The 22,529-nt window shown below is 54.0% G+C and overlaps 1 protein-coding gene and 1 long non-coding RNA gene across 14 annotated transcripts in view; one reads left to right on the top strand and one right to left on the bottom strand.

Annotated features, from left to right (window-relative positions):
* Positions 1-10,376, bottom strand: part of LOC117030127 (uncharacterized) — a 141,845-nt gene extending 131,469 nt beyond the window's left edge. Inside the window, exon 1 of the long non-coding RNA XR_004424329.1 lies at positions 10,149-10,376. This is a non-coding gene — a long non-coding RNA (uncharacterized LOC117030127). The remainder of the gene's footprint in view (positions 1-10,148) is intronic.
* PAX6 (paired box 6) overlaps positions 8,836-22,529 on the top strand; it is a 34,374-nt gene continuing 20,680 nt past the window's right edge. For 3 of the 13 annotated variants that reach the window (XM_033119864.1, XM_033119871.1, XM_033119872.1), the window contains exons 1-2: positions 19,732-19,810; positions 20,171-20,231. In XM_033119864.1, the coding sequence (XP_032975755.1) occupies positions 20,222-20,231 (10 nt within the window). In that variant the 5' untranslated portion in view covers positions 19,732-19,810; positions 20,171-20,221. Of the gene's footprint in view, positions 8,972-13,480; positions 13,852-14,265; positions 14,287-14,370; positions 14,581-14,756; positions 14,863-15,365; positions 15,578-15,676; positions 15,858-19,731; positions 19,811-20,170; positions 20,232-22,529 lie in introns of those variants that run through there. The other 10 variants (XM_033119860.1, XM_033119867.1, XM_033119868.1 and 7 more) reach the window with 10 other exon arrangements.

The raw sequence follows: 22,529 nt of genomic DNA on the forward strand, positions 1-22,529 counted from the left end.
AGGCCCCGGGCGGGGTCACATGTGCCCCCGTCACTCCGGCTCCCCTCGCCTCTCCGGTTCGAGTTATGCCATCAAGCTAATATATTGTGACTGCTCTTCTCTCCTGTGACAAAGGCTTGCAGCTGCCTCCAAATCAATAGACGTCAAAGAAATATGAAAACAATCATGACACAAAACTTAAATCCTGGCTGGAGCCTACATAATCAGAACTGTGTTGCTGTTCTCCAAGCCGCCGATTAATTTATCCCAAAGTTTAGTCAAATTTTTATTCCGGTACCTTTTCCCCAGCAGATCCCGCTACATCTGTCGGGTTTGTAATGTAATTTGTAATTACTGCCCTTCATGTGGTCCGGTGCCTTGAACCATCTTTAATTAAAAGCATAATTAAGGGAAGATCTAAAGAAAGACAATTACCAGATGGTCTTTTTTTTAGAAGCGGTAGTTTCTCGGAGAGGGGCGCAGGATCTGTCCCTGGGACCCCGCGCCTGGGGAGGGAGCAGCGGGCCCCAGCGGCGCTTGCGCAAGGCTGAGGCCTGGGCCCCTCACCCACCCCCTCTCCCTGCGGCTTCAGCTGAGAGGTTCTGCCGAGGCCGTGCCCGAAGGTGAGCTCCAGCGACCCCACGGTGCAGAGACCCTGGTTTTCTACGCTCTTTCCCTGAGGTCGCGGGGGTGAGGGGTGGCCGCGGGGGAGGACAGGGCAAGTTCAAGGCCTAAGCAACTTCCAAATCCAAGAGGGGGCCCCTGGCCCCCTGCGCGCGAACCTAGCAGCTCAGAAGCAGAAAGTTCACCAGGAATGGAAGAAAGGGGGAAGGAAGAGGAAAGGGTGGCTGTCCTTGGGGGCAACCTGACGAAGGGCTCCTAGCCCAAGCTCTTTCTACACAGGACCTGGCTAGGGTGGGAGTTGGGGGGACCTGTCCCAGGAGGGTCCAAGAACCCCTGAGGGCAACAAGACAGCAGGGCAGCGCCATCACCCGCAGCCCCGTCGTGCAAAGTGCCCCCTTGACGGTGACTGTCTGGGATGTCGGCTCCTCCGGGTCCACTGGTCCCTGGGATTTTCAGAACAAGTTTCGGGGGGAGGAGGAAACAAACCCATTTTCCATCCCGTCCCACCCCCACGTCCCTGCAATGAATAATGCCGGCAAGAGCCAAGATTTCTGCATTAGCGACGCGTTGCCCCGGCGGCTGGCGCAAGGATCCCGAAGTCGGATAATGGAAATTAAACTGCTGTTGTATGGTGGGCATGTCATTATGTGACTTCATATTCAAAGTCAAGCAGCAATGAATTGTAATCATTTCAATTATCTTCAATACACTTTCTTTAGGACACAAGTGGTCAAAGATTAAAAAAAAAAAAAGTACATTCTTGCGGCTCCGTGGGTCCATTTTCCAGACGGTTTGTTGCTCTTGCTGCCTGATTTGGTTTCGGGTTTTATTCCCCAGCCTCAGATTCTCTTACAGAGACTCCGGCGGAGTGAGCGAACCCCGGCGGCCCTCGGCGGCTGCTCTGGTGCCGCGGACACACTACGCAGAGTCGGGAATTGCCTCCGTGCGCCTAGTGCGCGCATTTTGGTTGCTTTCACCTTTAATTAACTTAGAACAACAAATACGCCTGGAGCTCTAGATCTGGTGTCGCCTTGGGAAGGGGGCCGTCGTATTATATTCTGCGTCCTCCCCAGTCTAGGAGGGTGGGCTGGCTGTAGCAGCCTGCGCCCCCGGAGGCCAGCACTGCGCGTCAGAAAGGCACGTGCTGGACGGTGCCCTAACCTCCAACGTCCCTCAGAGAGCCGGGGACAGTCTTCTTCAAGCCCTGAGAAGGCAGGGAAGAGCAGGAACCGGCACAGCCTGCTCTCCTTTGTTGAAACTACCCACAGCCCGTGTTCGCTCCTTCTTGTGCCTGAATGTGAGGCAGTGGCGAGTTGGCTGTGGTGTCCTTGGGGGGTGGCAAAGCGCCCTCCGCCCCCAGCCCAGGCAGACAGAGTAGGAGTCGGCTTTGAAGCCCACGTCCATCGCGCGGATTAGGACTAATCCCGATCTTTACTCTAATGTCCCCTCTCGGGTTTTTATTATACTCATTTGGAAGGAAATGAGCTCTTGCCAGGAAAATAGCACCCCGCACCCCACTTTTCATAGCTGCGCAGGGCCGGGGCCTGAACAACCCCGCGGGCAATCCTCGAGCTGCCGATATTATATTTGTGAAATGTTCTTTTGTTGAAGCTTTTAACACCTTCTTATAACGAATCATTTGTTCTTTTCTCTTTAATTTTGATAGACAATTAGCCATCAGAGATACACCAGTTGACTGTAACCGAGCATTAAACTCGCCTTTATGTAACGCTAATTTAGCATAGCTGCTTTGTTTAACTTTACTATATAAGACCAGGTTTTGTAGAAAAAAAAAAAAAAATAGGTGTAATTTTATGTGGGGCTCCATTTCTTTTGGCCCTGTACGCAGCAAGCCCTCTCCTCTTTGTGCAGCGCTGTGCCGAGGCCTGACGCCATTTCCCGTGCCTCGCACCTGCAGGCTGGGGAGGGAGGGCAGAGGGAATTAGCATTGATATAGATTTAGTTGAAATGTAATCTCTTAAATCTGTCCAAGATTCGGGGAGATAATTACACTTTCACTGAATTGCCAGGGGTCAGCGTCTCAGAGGACCTGAGGAGTTGATTTACTAACAATAGTGTTACATAAAAAATGGCGTTTGAGACTATAATGTTAATGGCTGCAGTCGCTGGGGAATGCGGCTGCTTCCAACTAATTCTAAGTAACTTGTTTTTTTTGTTTGTTTTTTTTTTTTTTTTGCCTCCCTTTTCGTCCCTCCCCTTCTTCCGGGGCTCTGTCTTTGGAAAGATTCAGAGTTTCTCCGTGTTTAATTTGGTGGCAGGCACCGGAAGGTTGGGGTTGACACTCTTTTGAGTGTTTGTGGTGACAGGTTGTAGCCTTGACAGGAAGGCTGGGCTGTTCTTACCAGAACCAGGATGAGGGCGCCAGTAGCGAGACTCCAGCAGGAGCAGAGCGCAAGCAGCAGAAGTGGACCAAAGCATCCACAAGAAGTGGGGTATCTTCCCAGATCCTCGCCTCCCCAGCCTGCCTGGAACTGGACCTGCCCTGCTTCCAGCAGACTTGTACTCCCCAGCTGGACGAGGACAAGTCCCGGTTCCGTACCCTACACTCCTATCCAGGCGGTGCTTCTGGCCCAGCAGCCTCAGACCTAGCAACGCTCACTTCCCACCACTAACTTTGCGAAGTTCCAGCTGGCATTTGATGGGAGGCTAGGACACACGTGCAGAAAGGTTCTGGAAATATCAAGAGATACTGCAAGGTCCAGATTCTAGCTTGGGGTAGAGAATAAGCTTTAAAACTGAGAAATCAGCGTCCTTTGGGGTGGAGACAGTTAAGGAGTTTACACTCCCCTATACCCTTCTCTGACTCATGTCAAATGTTACCCACATTAGTCTCCATCCACAGACAGGTGTATCCATCAGAAATCCCACTGCTGCCTCTCACTTGTAGCCCCTGCCAGGTAATTCAGAGCCTTGCTCCTCCTCAAGTCTCATCACCCTAACTTTGGCCTCAGGGCACCCAGTGACCTGCCAGTGGGCTCATCCCTACCCAAGGACCAATGCAGAGCCCCTGAGACTGTATACAAAAGTCAAGGGATGAATAGGGAAAAGTAGTCTCTTTTCCTGGGTGGGACAAAAAAAGCTGGTTTTGTGGCCTCCTCCAGAGTCGCACAATAAAATAATTTCCTTTATTTTCCGGGCCAGGCAATAAGGGGAGAAGAGCCACACCAGGATTCAGCAGCCTAGGCCTGGACCCATGACATGGACTCCAAGTCCAAGGGCTCAGATTTCCTCCTGATGGAGAGACTTTGGAGGCTTAAAGGGGTGCACCTGTCCCTTTTACCTTTTACTCCCTATGTGGCGATGGAGGGGAAGCAAAAAGAGCATCACTGGTCCTGCCAGACTTGGGTCCAGGCCTTGCTCAGGCTATCGCTTCGGCTGGGAGCTCTGCTTCTGAGAAGAAAGGGTACTGGACCCACGATTTTGGCTTCTAAACAAAAGGAGGAGCCACCCCTTAGCTTAACACACCATCACCCACCTTACCGAGGCCCATAGCGCCTGTGGACTGGCGGGGCACTCGTGGCTGGTGGGTGCACTCCAGAGCTCACCTGAGAACCAAGAAGGAGAGGCCTAGGTGCCCAAGCTGTTGGTGAGGTGAGGCGTGTCCCTGTGTATCCTTGTGTTTAGGTCGGGGGCCCCCCTTATCTTATATGTAACAGCGATATATATGTTAATTGAAAACTTCTGAATTTAAAAAGGTTGTGACAAGTTATAATTTGTCCTGTCAATGCCTGGAATCCTTATTTATCTCTTTAGCTTGCCTCCCGCTTGCGCCTGTCAGCTAACAGCTTGCCTAACTCGTTGACTTCCTCACTCATGGCACGGAAATGACAAATGTGCTGTTTTATCCGTACAATTTATTTCATTATTGTTGCCAGCACGAAGCATCACAATCAATCATAATGAAGTCCAGTTGGCAGGTGTCAATCTTGGTGTGTTTTTGTATGTCTCAGTCTATATTTAATCCAATTATAAGGGTCACAGAGTAAGTGCCAATCCTCTTGTTACAACTCACATCTTATTTAAGATTTAAAGTAAAAAAAGTCAACTCAATCACATGGTCCTTTGGGGGAAGGAAGGGGGATGCCTTTGAAACCCCCATCTCTCTCTCTCTCTCTCTGCCTTCTCACCTCCAGTTTAAATTACGCAGCCATCCCTTTTTATTAAAGAGTTGCAGGGAATCCCAGTTTTATGCGCATTTGTGTGCAAATGAGGCTCTCCTTATTTTGCTAAAGTAGAAGCAGGCTTAATGATGAGAGATCTTTCCGCTCATTGCCCATTCAAATACAATTGTAGATCGAAGGCGGCCTTGTCACGTTGAGAAAAAGTGAATTTCTAACATCCAGGACGTGCCTGTCTACTTTCAGAGAATTGCATCCAATCACCCTTAGGGAATTCAGCTAATGTCTCTGTCCCCACCCAGGCAAGGGAAAGAAAGAAATCAAACATGGTGCCATAGACTGACTGACTTCACATGAAAATGTTGAGAAGGAAAGGAAAAGCAGAGTTTTCTCAAATTGATTGTAATCAGGATTTTCTTAGTGGGAAAGCAAACTGGAAGGATTCGGAGATTTTCCCAAATGTCCAGGAAAACTTTATGATGGGATAGAATGGACAGGAGAGGAACCGAAATATTTCTTTGAATGAGAGCAGGAAAATAATTGAACAGCAGAGATACCACAATACTGCATATAACCATGCCATTATGCAGTCTTTTAGACCTGAGTGAAGAAATGGCAAATACTAACTTCGCTAAATATTTTCCTTTTTTAATGCTCAGATTCACAAAACATTCCTCCAGTTTTTATTTAAAACAAAATCTTGTTTTAAAAAGCTTGCCATTTAAGGAGAAGGAAGTGAAGGGGAAGGAAGAAAGAGCAAGAGCCAAATGCACTGCCCGTTAAGTTTAATATATGGATTTCTGTCTTGTACAGCTATTTGAAATAATGCAATACACAGTATTTTTCTCAATTAGTCAGGGATTTTTCCCTCTCTTTCTATTATTGTTTTATGCAAAAGATTTGTATTAAACCCTTTTATAAATTAGTACCCTCCCAGGAATAATTTTAAAAATAGAAGTTAACAGGATGGAATATGTCCAGACTTAGTAAAATGAAATTAAAATACTTAAGTGGAAAAATCCATTTTTTACTTTCAATTGTTTCTAGAATGGCCAGATCCATTCTCAGTGAAAAGACAAATACTAAATCAATTCCCACCCACCCTGTAGCACAGATCCTGGAGGAGAGGCTTCCAGTCTGGAAGCTGCTTTATTTGCATAAAGGAGAGAGAGAGAGAGAGAGAGAGAGAGAGAGAGAGAGAGAGAGAGAGAGAGAGAGAGAGAGAGAGAGAGAGAGAGAGAGAGAGAGAGAGAGAGAGAGAGAGAGAGAGAGATACTTTGGACAAGAACTACATATATCAGCTACAGTTCAAGCCCAGGACGGATCTATCTTCCCGTCCCTTTCTCCTTCCATTCAAGCCTTGCTCTCGAACCATTCTTCTCCTTCCCTTCCTCCACTCCCCTCCACTCCTACCCCCTATCTCAGATCCCTCACACTTTCCCCATTCCCCACCTCGCCTTGGTGAGCTGGAGGGGAAGCTCTGGGCTTCCCGGCAGTCCTAGGCCAGGGAACCCCCGTACACCCGGCGGCTGCCAAGCTCACTCACTGCTATTGTGAATAACCAGAGCTTGGGACTGCCCTAGGTATCGGGGGATTCCTGTTTCTGGACCTTTTCACCCCACGTACAGCCCGCCTCCTGTTGCACTCCGCATCCCTGTGTTACGAGTCGTCGATGACGCCCCGGAGCCGCCCGCGCTGCTGGGAGATGCGGCCTAGAGAGTCGGCCTCTGCCCAGGCGGGGCAAGGCCGGGCCTCGCAGGCTGAGCACTACTATGGGCCGGGCCGGGCCCAGCCGCCCCCTAGGCAGGTGGCAGGCTCCCGGGTCCAGAGCTATCCGGAGACCAATCTTCGGCAGCAGCTGAACTTGCACCCTCCCCCGTGGCGACCCCGGCGCAAGCTTCCTCCCGCCCAGTCTTCTGTGCCCGGGGCAAATGGAGAGCGGCTCCTGCGTTGGCCCGGAGCGCGGAAGGGCCTAGCCAGGCCTCGCCTCCACCGCCCCGCGTTCCCGCGCCTCCCAAGCGCGCCCTTTATTGACAGGCAGATAAGAAGGCCCGGGCCGTGGCGTTTCCAGCGTCGCTCTTGAGCACCCTGCCGGGTTGCAGGGATCCGCACACATTTAATGGCCCGGACTACAAACAATCACGGAGCAGCCTTCCCGGCGGCCTCCGTTCGGGACAGAGGGTGCGGGTGGGGAGAGAGCTGGTGACACCAACTACGGAGCTAAGGAGGCCTGCTCAGCCCCGGGGCCTACACGCAGTCCAAACTGTAAGGCAAACCCTGGAGCGGGCGAGACCTCGGACATCTGGGGCCGAAAGCTGGACCAGGTCCTGGAGAAGAGCTAGGGCTCTTGCCAAGAAACTAGGTCACTAGAGAAGGCTGGTGGCGGTGGAGAAACCCTAGCAAACACCTCTCTGAGTACCACTCCCCAGCAGTGCTGGGATTGGGGAGACAGGACCACAGCAGGGTTCTGGCTCAGATGAGAGTGGAGGGCGGTAGGATGGATGTTCCTGGCCCCTGACACTGGAAGACCTGAGGGTTGGGATGGGGAGAAATAGTGGGTACCGGTTGTAAATAAGGAAGATCTCCACGCTTAGACCACTCTGTCTATTCTCCCATTCTCCTCTTCACTTCTATCCTGCCTTCAGGGCCTCGAAGGGCTGAGGGAAAAAAAATCAAGTCAGGGAGCTGGCTGGCCCAGTGGAGAGGAGCGAGTAGGCAGACTGCCTGGAGCCTCCTCCCGGCTGGTTGCGAAGCCCCACACCTGTCCAGGTGTGCCCGGGGCGGGAGCGGGAACCTCTCGACCTCTCGTGCGCCATCTGTGCTCCGCTCTCCTTTTGCCGCACCCACCCAAGCAAGGCGAACAGGAACTGGTCCTGGAGCCTCCTGCCGCCGAGGCGTCAACCTCCTAGCCTCAAGAAACACACGCCCGGGTCTACCAGGGCTAGGCGTCCCACGAGCTGCTTAAAAGCCAATCCACGCCCCACCACTTCCCCTCCTGCCACCTCGTCAAGCGTCCCTGGCTCTCCCTGACGGACCTCTGTCACTTCCAAGTTGGAGACTCGGATGGAGGCTGAGAACGAAGGGAATGGACATTGAGAAGCCTCCTCCCCTGTTGAGGAGGGAGAGACCCGGGAATCACAACGCGGGTTTAGGTCCCCATCCCAAGATGCCCGGCTCGACTAAATTACGTATCTCCCAATCCACATTGGGTGTAAGGGGAAAACAAGCACAGACCACCAGGTCAGTATCCTGCCCACCCCGCCCCAATTTCTGTGGTTTCCTGGGCCCCGGGAAGGGGAATCTTGACTTCAGAATTTGGGACTTTCCTATTTTCCTCCTCTAGGCCACAGAGTCAATAGTTAACCCCCCAAGTCAAAGATTAATAAAATCACCTACATTTTCTACGTGACTGGAGCCTTTCAACCCAAGGAGGCGCGAGAAGCCAGCGGAGGGTGCCGTTTGTGGCTCCCCTCAGAAAAAACCAGCAGGCCTGGAGAGGATTTTGGCCTAGCCTAAGAGAAGCAATCGCTCTCGCTCGTTCTTTCCCGGGATCCCCGTCTGTGCCTAGCTGGTGACTTGTAAGCCTATAAGCCAGTTTTAGGGTACCCATCGCTCCTTGAGCTCCTCTTGAAAACGATTTCCTCTAGAGGACCCTCTCAACCCCGGTGTAACCCCGGTGTGTCTCTGATAAAGTGACTCCCTCGGGAATGGAAGGAGGGGGCCAGGTGGGCACCCAGAAAGGTAGCTGGCCAGCCGAGAGGAGGGACCCACGTTCCAGGAGGGAAGAGCGTACTTAGTAGGACTAGTTTCTTTGGGGTGACTCAACGCCCTAAGGGAGAGCGGGTCGGGTTGGGGTTGGGCTGGGCGTGAGCAGCCAAGGGCTGGGCCCAGGCAGGCCACCGCAGGGCTTGGAGCGGGCCGGATTCGGGGTGGGGAGGAAGAGGCTCCCGCCGGGCCTGAGCGCTGGTGGGCACGGAGCTGAGCCCAACTCTGGCCGCCATGACGTCACGCGTGCCGGGCAGCCAATGAGAACCGCGCTGGCATGGATATTAAGGAAAGTTAGCGCTTGCTTGAGCACCCTCTTTTCTTATCATTGACATTTAAACTCTGGGGCAGGTCCTCGCGTAGAACGCGGCTGTCAGATCTGCCACTTCCCCTGCCGAGCGGCGGTGAGAATTGTGGGAACCGGCGCCGCCAGGCTCACCTGCCTCCCCGCCCTCCGCTCCCAGGTAACCGCCCGGGCTCCGGCCCCCGCCCGGCTCCGGGCCCGCGCCGCCTCTCCGCTGCCCGCGACTGGTGCCCCCAAATCCAAACCCGCCCCAAGTAGCCCGGGAGCTTGATTTTTGCTTTTAAAAGGAGGCATAAAAGATGGAGGGGAGTTACAGGGGGCGGAATCAGATAGGGAAGGAGGGGGCGTCTTGTCTTTGCCTAGCGTGTTTTTCTGCAAAAGTAGCAAAATGTTTCAGTCCCCAGAGTGGACTTCCAGTTGGGTGCTGAGCTGGGTTAAGGGGGGCGGGGAGAGGGAGATCGGGATCTGCTACTGTCTGCAGAAGCCGTTCGCTACCGTGAGAAATGCAGGGGTGGGGGGGATGCAGTTTGCACCTAGAACACCCCGAATCACAATTCACAACATTCACGCGTGGAGACGTCCCCATCCGCGCCTGGAGCTTGTGGAAACGCCCCGTCGCGGACCCGGCGAAGTGCAGCAAAAGTTTCCCGCGGTTGCAAAGTGTAGATGGTCGGACGGAAACAAAGTCCTAGAGATGGGAGTTCGTTTCTCAGAGAGGAGCGGAGGACTAAAGAATGCTGCCGGCAGAGCTGGGCAGCGCGTAAAGCCCCCAGCGTGTGATTTGAGCTTCACTTCGGAAGACCTAATAATTAGCGATTCTCACTGAGCTAGAACGCGGGCTCGGGTTACCGCCGGCACAGCGCTGGCTGCCTCGGTGGGAAGCCTGTGAGCGCCAGGGGGGCCGGGCCGCTGAGTGCCGGGGAGAACAGCGCCCGACTACTCTCCTGCCCCCGGATGGCCCAAGCCGGGCTCCAGAAGTTTCTCCAACGTGGGTCAGGGAAGGGAAGACCCCATACTTAGACTCACTCGTGGTTCTGCGTGGCGAAAGTTGCAGAAGGTTAGCCTCAAACAGCCAGGAACGCCTGGGCACAGAAGCACCCGCCCGGAGGTTGGGAGGCCTCTAGGTCAGGCCGGAGCTCGCCCCTCATTCCCACTTTTGCTCCTAGCGCCACCTCTCTAGAGGTTCTGGGTGTTCATCTTTGGAGGACGTTTGTGTCTCAGGCACCTATGACAGGTGCTTGGGACCACTGCCCAACTCCGAGCGGTGGCCGACCCCTGCCCACCTCGCTCGGGAAGCAAGGGAATGAGAGAAGTGGCCACCCGGCCGAGCACCTTACCTGAGTCTGGGTCCTCTCCTCGGTTCCTTTCTCCAGAGTTGAGGGGCGATCAGGTTGCCCACTTAGCTGTGGGAAGTGGACCTTCCCCTCTAGTCATAAATCAAACCCAGCCATCCTCGGGCCTCCTCCCTCATTAGAGATGTTTATTGGAGATTGTGTTTATTCGGGCTGTCACGGCGAGAAAACGCAGTGACATAATTGCCTCTGACCAGAGTCTTCGCGCCGCGCCCAGAGCAAGCCGGGGACCTCCTCTGTCGCCTTCTCACTCCCGTGCCCTCCTTAATCGGAGGGCGTATGTGGTTGGCTGGTCTTTTTTTTCCCTCGGACCCTCTCAAGTAATTTGAATTATAGAACGAGCTACTATTCAAATATCCCCTGGGCCTGGCGTTTACTTATTTATTTATTTTAGAATTTTAAAGGAAAACCGGAGGGAGCTTAACGCCCCTCCAGGGCGGAAGGGGGCAGCGCGGGAGAGATGGAAAGAGAGTCCCTCTGGCTGCGCAAACTTTCTGGCAGGTCCGGCTGCCGCGCGCGGAGGCCAGACACCACCCGGCGCCAGAGCCTGGCCTGAGCGGTGGGGAGCTCACCCAGAGGAAGGGATGCCACGGATATTGGTGGTGTTATATGTTGTTTTATTTTTCATTCTCTCTCATCTCGGGAGGAATCTGAGGCTTCAAGGGCCTAGGCTGAGGATTCTTAAACTTTCCCGGCCGGACTCCTCGAACCAACCTGCCGCTCCTTCCCCGCCTCTCGCCCCGGCTGCCCCCGGGCTTCAGTTTTCCCCGCTGGCCAGGTTTGTAAGTCACCATCTGTGAGACTGAGTTAGGAAGTGATGAAAAGCGCCGAATTGTTCTCTAATTGAAAATACTATTTTTTTATTTTTTATTTTTTTGGTGACCGGGCTGACAAATATGTGGGATCCCGGCTTTTGATCCCTCACTGCTGCCTCTATTCTCCAATCGCTAATAAAACTCGCATTGAGCCCCTTAGTGCCTTGATTAACAGGCAGATTAACTCTTACTGGGGTGGGGAACAGCTTGTCCCAATCAATGTCATTTTAAGAGCCCGTCAGGATACGCTTAGCTCCGGTTCCCTGGCTGCTCGAGCGAACCAGCCATGACATTTGCTCCTTCCCCCTCCCCCAGCTTCATAACCCCCAGCAAAGCCCCTAGTTCCCGGCCCGCGTGTTCCCTGCTCCACGCCAGGACAAATGCTAGACTCGGTCCCTGGCCTTTAAAATAGGCAGCTGTTTAGAGAAGGGATCTCTAGGTCTCGAGAAGGAACTGAGGTGGCCTTGGCTTTCTTTTCGTTTGAAGCTGAACTCTTGACTCTTGAGGGCGGAGGTTACAGTGAAAAGAGAGTTGGGGAACCGTCGCAGTGACAAAAATGGAAAGCAAACTTTCCTAGGAACCCTATTTGCAAAAATCAGAGAGTACCACTAATTTCAAATGTCCCACACATCAGGAGTTTTAAACCTGGTCCCCATCTGGACAGCAGCATGTAGAGTTAGGGAAGCAAAGGCTTAGGAGTCCGGAGATCTCTTGGCTAGGAAACACAATTGGACAATGATTTTTAAAAAGTGTTTGGGTGAGAGGTAGAGAAAGAGAGACGCTTGCCTCCTAATGTGAATGGAAGAGGACCGAACCTACTTGCCATTTGGCAGGAGGGGAGGTAAGGCGAGGGCACCGCAGCTCTCTCCAGCCGAGCGTGACCACAGCCTGGAGGCGCTACCCGGCCGGCTCCCGGCTCTCTTCTGCTTCCCGGCGCTCGGGTCTCTGCGAGGCTGCGGGGTGAACTAGAAATCTGCAGGTTGCCGGGGAAAGAAAGGGGGGTAAAGGCCTCGTGTGGAGGAGGCACCCCAAACTGAGCGGTAGCGGTGGGTGCCTTTGCCTTTCGTGCTCGTTTGACCCTTTTCATCAGCTCTGCTATCGAGGGAACCCACCTTCCCAGGGCCAGCAAAGAGAGAGCCGCTTGAGGCTCTGCAAATTGACGCAGGTGTCTGCGGAGACTTTCCTCCTTCAAAGAAAAGCTCTTCTCCACCCTCCCCAGAGCGCCAGCACCGCGCCTCTGCTTGGCGGTGGAAAAGTGGCAGTTCAGAGGTGTCACAACACCGGGTGGAAGATTCTTGGTTCTGAAGCCGTACGCCGAAAGCACATCTCCCGAAAACTGGTCACGTTTTTGCCTTGCCAGAGGCCGCCTTCGGACCGAAAATCTAGGGAGTGGGCACAGGCGAATGCCTGGGACCGCTGGGGGTGAGATGCTGCCTGATCTCACATTTACCAACCAATACCGGTCAGAGGCTGTCGGCACTCTGGTGAGCTGCGAGCCCCCGGCGAGACTGTCTCCGCACAGAGAGCCTCCCCCTACCGGGTGGGATGACCCCAGCCCCTGAGGGACCTGGCCGAAGAGCTGTCCTCTTCAGGCTCCAAAAGGCGGGGGGTGGGGGGAATATCTTGGGGAGAGGCGGGAAAAGGCAAGACAGAAACGGAAGGCTCGATCCTGCCGATCCCCCCGCCCCCGCCTTGGAGGGCAGCATGCGGGCCTCCGTGGTGTTGGAAGCCACAATTAAAATGGCGACCTGCGAGCTGTCTCAATTTTGCTCACACCTCAGCCCCTGACGCGCTGCACCTCCGTCCCAGCACCCATAACCAGCTGCGTCGCCCCCAGAACACGTACTTGGCAGAGGGCGCGAGGCGTCCCACAAAGTAGAACAGAACCCCCACTCACTTTGAAACTAGCCCAGAAAGAACAGGGAATCTCACTCTCCACCCCTCCCCTTAAACTTTGAAAACTCTGCCTCCCTCAGGACTGAGCTACCCCTCCAAAAAATATTGACATACTGGAAGCAACCAACTCGTTTTTGTTTCTTGTTTGTGCAGAGGGGTTTCCAAGAGTCTTTCCCGGAGCCCCCACCCCCACCCCCACCAATGACGTCAGTGGCATTCAATCCCGGCTCCTCGCTTCTTATGATTTTTGTTGTTAAAACTTTTCTCCGAGGTGAGCTGGGGATTGGGGGGTGGGAGAAGGAGCCCATTAAAAGAGCCAGTGCCCAGGGGGGAAATAGCAACAAGATTATGGCGGCTTCTTTCCGAGGCAAAGTTTAAGAAGGTGCTAATCCACTCGGTTGCTAATTTGACAGGTTGTAAAAATGATATTCGCCTCCAGTTCGGACAGAATCTGGGCCTCCCCCCAACTCCCTCCGCTTATGCCCAGTGGACTTGAGTTCAAGCTTCTTTAATGCTTGTTTGAGAAGTAAAAAGGGAGAGAAAAAGAACGCAGACTCTCGCTGGTCTGGGACCTTGGTCCGCAGTCCCACGTCCCGGGATCGGGAAAAGTCGCGGTCCTACGAAATCTCACCTACGAGGCCGCTGACCCCGGCGCCTTGCGCCACCTGCTTCGCTTCTGGCCTGTTTTCTCCTGGCGCAGAGTGCTCGTGGGCCGCGGGAATGGCGGTTCCCAGGCCCAGGAGGTGAGCGGGTTGTGAGGCCCCAACCCTGGCCCAAGCTGGGGAGGCCTCCGCTTTTCCTGAGCTCTGCCCAAGCTGCTTGGTCGTGGCGTTAGTAGGTCCCCGCAGGGGACGAGAGCATGAGGCCTATACTAGGCCCGCAGCCCAAGGCAGCCTGCAGTCCTCACGGTCTCAGCTTCCCGGGGTGGCTACCGCGCCGTATGTCAGCAGCGAGTTCAGGATGCACAGACTTTATTGGTGAGTTCTGACTTTCGGCACTTTTCGTAAGTCAAGAGGAGTTAAGTGTACCCGGTGGTAACTGTTTCAGCCTCCCTGCCCCAACTGTTCCAACCCTATTCTTTGCTGGGTCCTGGGGTATGTCCCCCATCAAAGAATAGGGGGACTTCCCAAACTTCCCCTTTCCCGGAGACACGGCGTGCAAGGTCCGATAGAGCTCGGGACTTCGCAGGACTAGGCAGCCGCTCCCTCCCTTGTCACCTTAACTGCGGGGCGCCAAGGGGCGCCTTTGGAGTGTACTGAGGTGTGTCCTAATCGTCCGGCATTCAACAAATGGACTTCTGGTGTGTGGTCAGAAGAGAAAAGCCATTTACTTACTTTCCTCCCCGGTTTTCTGGCAACAGCTGAAGGGGAGCTGCTTCCGTGGACTGAGCAGACCCAGGAAAAGGAATCGTGGTGACGAGACACACGCACCACACACAGATAACCGGTGGCACACACCGACACACGTTGACACACCGACATCTCTGGCGAGGACACACACACACACACACACACACACACACACACACACACAGAATCTCTCCCAGCATTGGTCACCTTCCTCCCTCTTATCTCCCCCTGGCGTCCCCTGCTCTCGGGAGCCTGGAAAAGCAGCCGCACTTAGTCAACAAATGGCACGTGGGAGAAGTTGGTGAGTGTTTGGTGAGGACTCTTCAGGGCTTTTCACAAGAACCCTCTGTACACAAAGTAAGTGGCGTGTTTGCTCGGGCCTCTCCAGCCCGGCTGTGCCTCCGCTCCGCTGCGCACCGCGGCTTCCGAAAGGAGAAAGAACAGAAGAAAGGGCCGGGGGGGGGGCGAGGGTGGGGGAATGGGCAGGCCCGGGAGGCCTGGACTGGGAAGGCCGCCCGGCCTCGCCGAGTTCCCATCCCCGAGGCCTTCTCTCGGCCTAGGCTTCGCCTCAGCCTCCGCCGTAGTGATGCTGCCGGGACCCAGTACCGCTTACGTCCCTTTTCTTCACTGCACAGCCAGGTGGGCTAGGGCGCGGCCACTGCTGTGCTCCGCGTCCCAGAGCTCAGGAGGAGATGGGGTAGGGGCGGGAAGCGAGAGCGGGGGCGGGGCGGCAGGCCATGCTGCGCTGGACATGGCAAGAAAGGGCTACGCAGAGATGCAGAAACTTGCTCCCCCCTTGAGTTGGGAGTCCCGCGCCCAGCTTAGGGTGGTGGTGGGTGCGACCCCCAGCCCAGCGGCCTTCACTCGACCCCTCAAGTTCTCGGCCACAGTGCGGGCGGCGCTGACTCCCGAAGCGCTCCAAGCCTAGAGATGTCGGCGAGCGCCAGATCCAGAGCCTGGGCGCGGGGGCCCAGCGCCGGGGAGAGGAGCAGGACCCACCGCTGGAGCCGAAAACAAGTGTATTCATATTCAAACAAACGGACCAATTGCACCAGGCGGGGAGAGGGAACATCCAATCGGCTGGCGCGAGGCCCCGGCGCTGCTTTGCATAAAGCAATATTTTGTGTGGGAGCGAGCGGTGCATTTGCATGTTGCGGAGTGATTAGTGGGTTTGAAAAGCGAACCGTGGCTCGGCCTCATTTCCCGCTCTGGTTCAGGCGCAGGAGGAAGTGTTTTGCTGGAGGATGATGACAGAGGTCAGGCTTCGCTAATGGGCCAGTGAGGAGCGGTGGAGGCGAGGCCGGGCGCCGGCACACACACATTAACACACTTGAGCCATCACCAATCAGCATAGGTGTGCTGGCTGCAGCCACTTCTCTCACCCACACTCTTTATCTCTCATTCTCCAGCCGCTGACAGCCCATTTTATTGTCAATCTCTGTCTCCTTTCCAGGGATCTGAGAATTGCTCTCACACACCAAACCAGAAGCATCCGTGGAGAAAACTCTTACCAGCAACTCCTTTAAAACACCGTCATTTCAAACCGTGGTCTTTAAGCAGCAACAACAGCCAAAAAACCCCAACCAAACAAAACTCTTGACAGGAGCTTTGACGAGAAAGGATGCCTCATAAAGGTGAGTCCGCTGCTTTCTTCTCGCATCATTCTATTGCAATATTCAGGCAGGTCTCCCCCTTCCTCCCCCTTCCTTCCTCCCCTCTCGCCGGTCCCCTCCCCCACTGCTACGCCGGGAGAGTTGGGCCGGAGAAGTTTCCACGCAGGAGCCCAAACTTTGTACTTCCAGCGAAAGCCCGCGTCGGAGGGCGACGGCCGGCGAGCGGGAGCGGCGCAGGGTTCGGGGCGGCCGGCCGGCTCACCCCCAGCGCCAGCGCGGGCTGAGCTCGCTGAAACAACCGAGGCTCCGGGCGCAAAAGCAGCCGGGGCTCCCGGCCCCAGCGTCGCCAAATGCTCCCCGCCGGCGGGAGAGGACGAAGAGGCTCTGCGGTGTCCCAGACCCGGGAACGGCTGCAGGAACGAGCCGCCGCCGGCTGCTTTGTCCAGCCGAGGGCCCAGCGAACACGCAGAGATCGGGCGTGCCGAGGAAGCCGCGAGGGAGCCGGCTTGCCGCGCTGCGGTCCGCTCGTCCGACCTCCGGCTTTGTGCTGCAGTCGGCCCGGGTACAGAAGTCCGCTGGCTGTCGAGCACCGAGGGGCACCGCGCCTGCCGCCAGCCGGAGCAGAGTTCACCCGCAAGGCAATCGCACGCTGGAGGCAGAGAGAAAGAGCGAGTGAGCGGGAGCCGGGAAGGAAGCCACCAGGCCAAAGCGGACGAACGCGCGCTCGGAGGGAGCTCAGAGGCCAAAGGAAGGATTGTCAGCTTCCATCAAGCCCCCAGGCTCTTGCCCCTAACTTGAGCGCAGAGCTCGGAACTTGAAAACTCTACTCCCCAGGCTTCCCCCAACCTTCGCCCTCGCCCTGCGAAAGCTGGGGTCTTCCCTGTTCTCCAGTCCCCGGCGCTCGGTGGGTATTTTTCCTTGCCTTCTTTGACAAAGCTGCACCCGGTGTTGCCATTTCAACAAGTTTGGAGGTGGAAAGGTGGATTGCTTTTTTGTTTTGTTTTGTTTGTCTATCCAAATCCCGATTTTTTTTTTTTGGTGAGTCTTAAAAAAATCAATATGAAAGCATTGGCTTTCTCCATCTGATCACATCGTCTCCCAGCTAATTAGTCTGAGTAATTTGAGAGCTTTCCGATTGATTGCAAGACCCCAGGAGGAAAAGTGTCTTTTCAAAGTTCATAAAGTTGTTGCCTCTTTCCCTGTGCAGATTTCCTCAGTCTCCCTGCACCATAATAGCCCTGAATTTTAGCAAGTGTAATTGGGGGGAAATGGAGTTGAATTTCAAGTGGAAATGCTTTCTTTTTTTGAGTGCTAAACCCCGGCCCTCCAGTCTTGAGTGATTTCTAGAAAGTTTAGAAACAAAGTGAGTGTGGTATCCTTTTCTCTCATATTCTACAAAGCTCCCTAAGCCATTTTGGAGGTTTAACTCGAACTTGGGGAGATTGAGGAGGGGAAGGGAGCAGAAAATGAAATAAAAAGCAAATAATTTGAAAGCCTCACAGTTTACGGAGGAGAAATAACAGTTGTTGCCATGGACATTACATTTTTGTTTTGTTTTGTTTTATAGCCGGTGACCTTTGCAAACGTCTGAAGGCAATTTGATTAGTTATCTTATTTGGCCCTAGAGAGTAAAACTTTGTCATCTTAATTGCTAATTACTCTTTGGCTGGTGGCCGGGAGGGCCGAAAGTAAGCTCTGCTCTTCACTGAAGCTAAGGAGTTTGGGGTTGGATTTTGAGAATTAAGTCTTTAGGACAACAGTAATTGAAAGCTGAGGCTAGTGTTGGGGATGGGGGAGGCAGTGGCCTAGTGGACCAGGGCCTTGGTGACTTTCAGGTGTCTGGAGACTCCTTCGTACCTGGCGTGGCTCTAGAAAGCCCCGGGCTGAGCTGGGTGGGGAGCTCTGGCTGTGTCTGAGTGGGGGGGGGGGTCCTAGCCTCTTCCCGAACGACTGCTTCCGGAAGTCAGTGTGCCCCGGGTCCCGGCTTGCTTTTGCACTAAGTGTTAATAATTACTTAAGTAATTAGATAGCCTCTTAGCCGAGAAGGGGGTGGGAATGGAGCAGAACCGGAACTTGAAATGCTTCCACCTTCCCAGATGCTTCGAAAATTAATTGGTTAGTACTCTCTGGACTCAGCTCCTGAATTTTTAAAAATGCCCTCAAGAATGTGCTGGCCAGGATGGGGGCATTCAGTTGTGCTTGAGTACAGAGTGGGTTACAGAGAGGAGTTCAAGAAGTTTTACCTGTTCTAAGGGAATTACCCTACCCCTTTCCCTGCCTGCTATCTCTTTGCAGAGTCCCATTTTGAGGGTAGAGAGGACAAATTCTGCTTGAATTTGGGGGTTTCTGCCCGGCCAGGGTATGACTATGGTCATGGGGACTATAAAACTGGGAGTGAAGCTTTGAGAACCAACCCAGCTAGGGATATCTAGGTAGCCCTCTGCCATTTCCAATATTTACCAGGCTGCATTTGGAAGCTGGTAAAAAGTCCCCTTCTTAAGTTTATTTTTTATGGATTTAAGCTGCCTCTTAGCTATTTAATAAATTAGACCATGAATGGCCTTGGAGAGAAAAAAAACGTGCTTCTTGGAATTCCTTTCTTTCAGGCAGGCAAAATTAATAATCAAAATAGGCAAAACAGGAAAAAATGAATATTTTTGTTTTTTTAACAGGGAGAAATGATGCAGTGACTATTTAATTATTTTATCTCTCTCTCTCTCTCTCTCTCTCTCTCTCTCTCTCTCCCTCTCTCCCTTTTTCAAACCTCTGAATAGGCTCTTTATTGTAATTCTCTCTTCCCAATTGAGCTCCCCACGGTGCCGTTGTATCTTTTTACAGCCCCTAACAACTCACACCAGTAACACAATTACCTCTAGATATTTATAACAAGAAATTACTTTTCTATTTTTCTCCCCCCTCCCCCAGAACCTTCTTCTTAGGGGAAGGCAGGGAAGAGGTGGTGGAGGGCGAACCTTGGGGGACACAGACTAGGTCAGGACTTACTAAGCTAGAAGTGTCCCTCTGTTTTCTTTGTGAGTTGGTGGGTTGTGGGTACGTGTGGTTGGAAGCTGTGTTGCTGGTTAGGGAGACTTGGTTTTACTCTTTGGGTTTGGGGAGAGCTGGAGAATAGAAGCCATTGTTCGCTGCCTGTAGGCTTTGTCGACCACGCTCACCCCCTCCTGTTCGTACTTTTTAAAGCAGTGAGGCGAGGTAGACAGCGTGTGTCACAGTACAGTAAAAGGGAGGAAGAGCTAAACACCAAAAGAGAAGTTAATCACAATAAGTGAGGTTTGGGGGGGGAATGTTGGGCCCGCCACATTCAAAGCTCCAGAAAGGCTGGGAGATGGGTGGAGTGGGGGCCTGACTGGGAAGCTTTGAAGGGGAGAGTGAAAGATAAAGGGGTAACCGGAGAGTTGGGTTCTGGGGGCCTTGGGGCAACTGAGGTGGTGAAATTCCCTAAAGAGGAATTATGGCTAGGCAGCCCTCCTACTCAGCCCCAGTCTGCACTCTCAGGCACCTGAAGTTCTGACGTCCTCTTCCTCTCACCTCTAAACTTCAGGTATTAGTCCTCGGCCTCTACTCCTTACCCCACGGTTTCTCTTGTACTTCCCTCCCCCACCCCATCTGGATATTTTTGCAAAATGGGACCCCGACTTGTCAGATTCTCCAATTCTCCCAAGGCAGCAGGCCAGAGTAGCCACTTCTAAAAGGTGGTGAATTCTGCAGGAGAGGCCACTAAAGAAAATGTGGGTGCAAATCTGGGATTTAGGGTTTTATGGCAGTTTGAGCCCTAGATATGTATTTTTTTTTTTCTGAGAATGTGGTTCAGAGAGCCCATGGGCCTATGCTTTTGAGCCACAATTTGACATACCTTTCTCTCCTTCTGTTTTATCTTAGGGGGAAGACTTTAACTAGAGGCGCGCAGATGTGTGAGACCTTTTATTGTAAGAGTGGACAGACATCCCAGATTTCAGGCAAGTTCTGCGTTGGCTCGAAAGCTGCTTTGGGCTCCAAAACCCTAAAGAGTCAGAATGCTTCTTCATTGTTCAGATAGAATAAAAAATTCAAAATCGAGTCAGCCTTTCTCCTGATTAAAGGGTTAACTACTTAAGGATTTTGGGGAAAACAGATTAGGAGTATTGGAGTATTTTATTTGTAGATTGTGCATGCACTGGAGGGCAGAGCTGGATGACCCTCAGATCTCCCCCAAGTGATTAAGTAGATGATTTCCTAAAGATGGGGCATTCTCCTGTCCTGGCTCCAGGTCATCCTCTGTAGCAAAGTAGGCCTACCTGGTGCGAGCCCAGGAGTAACGCCTATATTCTTGCTAACAGAGCCCCATATTCGAGCCCCGTGGGATCCCGCGGCCCCCAGCCAGTGCCAGCATGCAGAACAGTAAGTGCCTCTCTGGTGTTTCTCTGACCCGGCTGGGGATGCGCGAACCTCAGGGGAGTGTGCAGAGGTTTGAGGCGTTTGCGTTTGCCAGGTACCCCGGCACGAGGGAAAAGCCCTGGGCACTCAAGGCAGCTGTGCCCCTCTCCTCGACAGGCAGCCGGAGAGGGGAGGGCGTTTATTCTGCAGTTCTCGCTCCTGTTAGAACAGGGCTGGGCCTTTCAGAACTGCCCGCTTGAGTTTGCGAAGTTGAGGTAGAGAAACCCCATCCCCCCCAAATCCTGTAACACACACCCCTCCCCGCCTCTGCCCGGGCTCTGACCCCAGAGAGAGGGGCTGGGCTGAGCAGGGAGGGGCGGAGGCTTCTCCAGTTTGCGAAAGGAGAAGGAGGCCTCTTTGGGTTTAGCCAAGACTGAAAGTCTTTACCATCCAGGCGAAGTGGGGGTAGGGGCTCTCCTCCCCCAGTCACTGGCAGAGCAGCTCCTCCCCTCCCCACCCCAGCTCTGGGCCTAGAAGGCAGAGAGCAGGGCACTCAGGCCTGCCGTGGCGTGTAGGTGGTAAACTGGAACCATGGGGCTGTTACGCAGCGCTAGCCAGGCGAGAACAGGTTTACTGGGTCTGGGAAGATAGTGGAAGTTGAACCAAGGAGATGGAAAAGCCCTGTTCTGGTAGTTGCAACTCTCTGGGTGCTGGTCATTCCTAGGCCCGCAGTGCCTTTGATTTCTGGGTTTCTGTGCTTCCCTTGTTACCTGTATCCAGACCCCTTGGGCCCCCAGTCCACCTTCCTGCTCAGTCCATGCGTGTTGGTATGTGACAGGGCTAGTCTGGAGCCTAGGCCTGGGAGCCTGGAGGCTCAGTGAAGTCAGGCCCTGGTTGAGGTGCAGAGTCTGGACATGGTTTAGGGGCTCAGCTGTAGTAGGAGTGCAGAAAGACTTAAGTCTTCTAGCAATCTTCCCTTGCCGAACTGCGGACTTAGGAGGGTCTCTAGCGCCCGATCCTTCTGTCCAGGAAGGGCTAGCTGCCCCCTGCTTGTGCCGGCGGCTGGTGGGCACCAAGCTTAGGAGAGGGCGCAAAGGTGGCGAGCTTCAAGGCGGGTTAGTTGTGCAGAACCTGCCAGACCCCCTCTCTTAACCCGGGAGGCACCCTTCTTGGCGAGGCGAAGGCTTCTGCCCACACCTCCTGGCTGCTGGTTCTCCCCCTGCAGCTCAGACTCCCCAGTCGTAGGCTTTCCGGCAGGCCTGGCTGGAGCGCGCAGCGCTGAGCGTTTGCCGATGAGGCCTGGCTGGAGGGCCCCGAGGGGCGCCGGGTCGGGGGCCGGCCTGCAGGGCTTTGTGCCGCTCGCTCCCGGGTGTGCGCGAGGCGCAGAGCATCCAAATTGACACCATATGTTTTCCTATTAGATGCTTCTCGGTCGAATTCTAGGCGCATAATCATCGCCACTCGGCGAGAGCGCCAGCCGTCCCCAGGGAAGGGACACAATGATTGAGGCTTAACCTCTGAAGGGGAACTTAGAGCAGCGTTTCCTCGCTGCCATTTCTATGCTGGCAAAGGCGACCTGGCCCTGGCGTCTCCTGGGTGTGCACCCGTCCCATGTTGCTGCGGAAGTGGTGGGCACATTATTTTTTGCAATGGGGAGGGGAGAAGGAGGAAGGTCTAGGATAAGTCGGCCCCACATGCCTTGGCATTCATAGGTTGAGCATTGCCTAGGCTGTGCATTTAGTTTGGAAAGTCTTTCGTGGTCTCTCTCTGGGACAGCCTTTCTCTTTCCTGGAAGGCTCCATTTGCCCAAAGGGGAGGCTGGGTAGCTGGAGCAGTAGATGGGTCCAGCGAAGCAAAGGAAGACGTTAACGGAACCTAGGAGAAACCGGAAGCGCGGACTAGGCCTTGCTCTGTTGGAGAAAGTGTCCCTGCGATGTCCCCGCCCGGTGCCCAGATCCCCCAAACGCCTGTCACTTCTCATCGAGTTGAGGCTCCGGTTCCCCCTTCTGAGTGAGGCCCCCCCCAGCCCCAAGCCTTTGGCTACCCTGAAAACACGGCTCCCCTCGAAGGGGAAACGAGTGCAGTTCATCTCCTCTGAGTGATCTACAAATAGGGACGGAAAGGGTCGTTTTATCACGGTCCCGTTTGTCGTGACGATGCAATTTCCCGGAGCGGAGCACTGTCACAAAGTGACAAGGCTGCCACAAGCGCCCCGACTGATCTTTTCAATTAGCCTTCCATGCATGATCCGGAGCGACTTCCGCCTATTTCCAGAAATTAAGCTCAAACTTGACGTGCAGCTAGTTTTATTTTAAAGACAAA

This window comes from Rhinolophus ferrumequinum, chromosome 11 (assembly GCF_004115265.2).
Source record: "Rhinolophus ferrumequinum isolate MPI-CBG mRhiFer1 chromosome 11, mRhiFer1_v1.p, whole genome shotgun sequence".
Classification (NCBI taxonomy): domain Eukaryota; kingdom Metazoa; phylum Chordata; class Mammalia; order Chiroptera; family Rhinolophidae; genus Rhinolophus; species Rhinolophus ferrumequinum.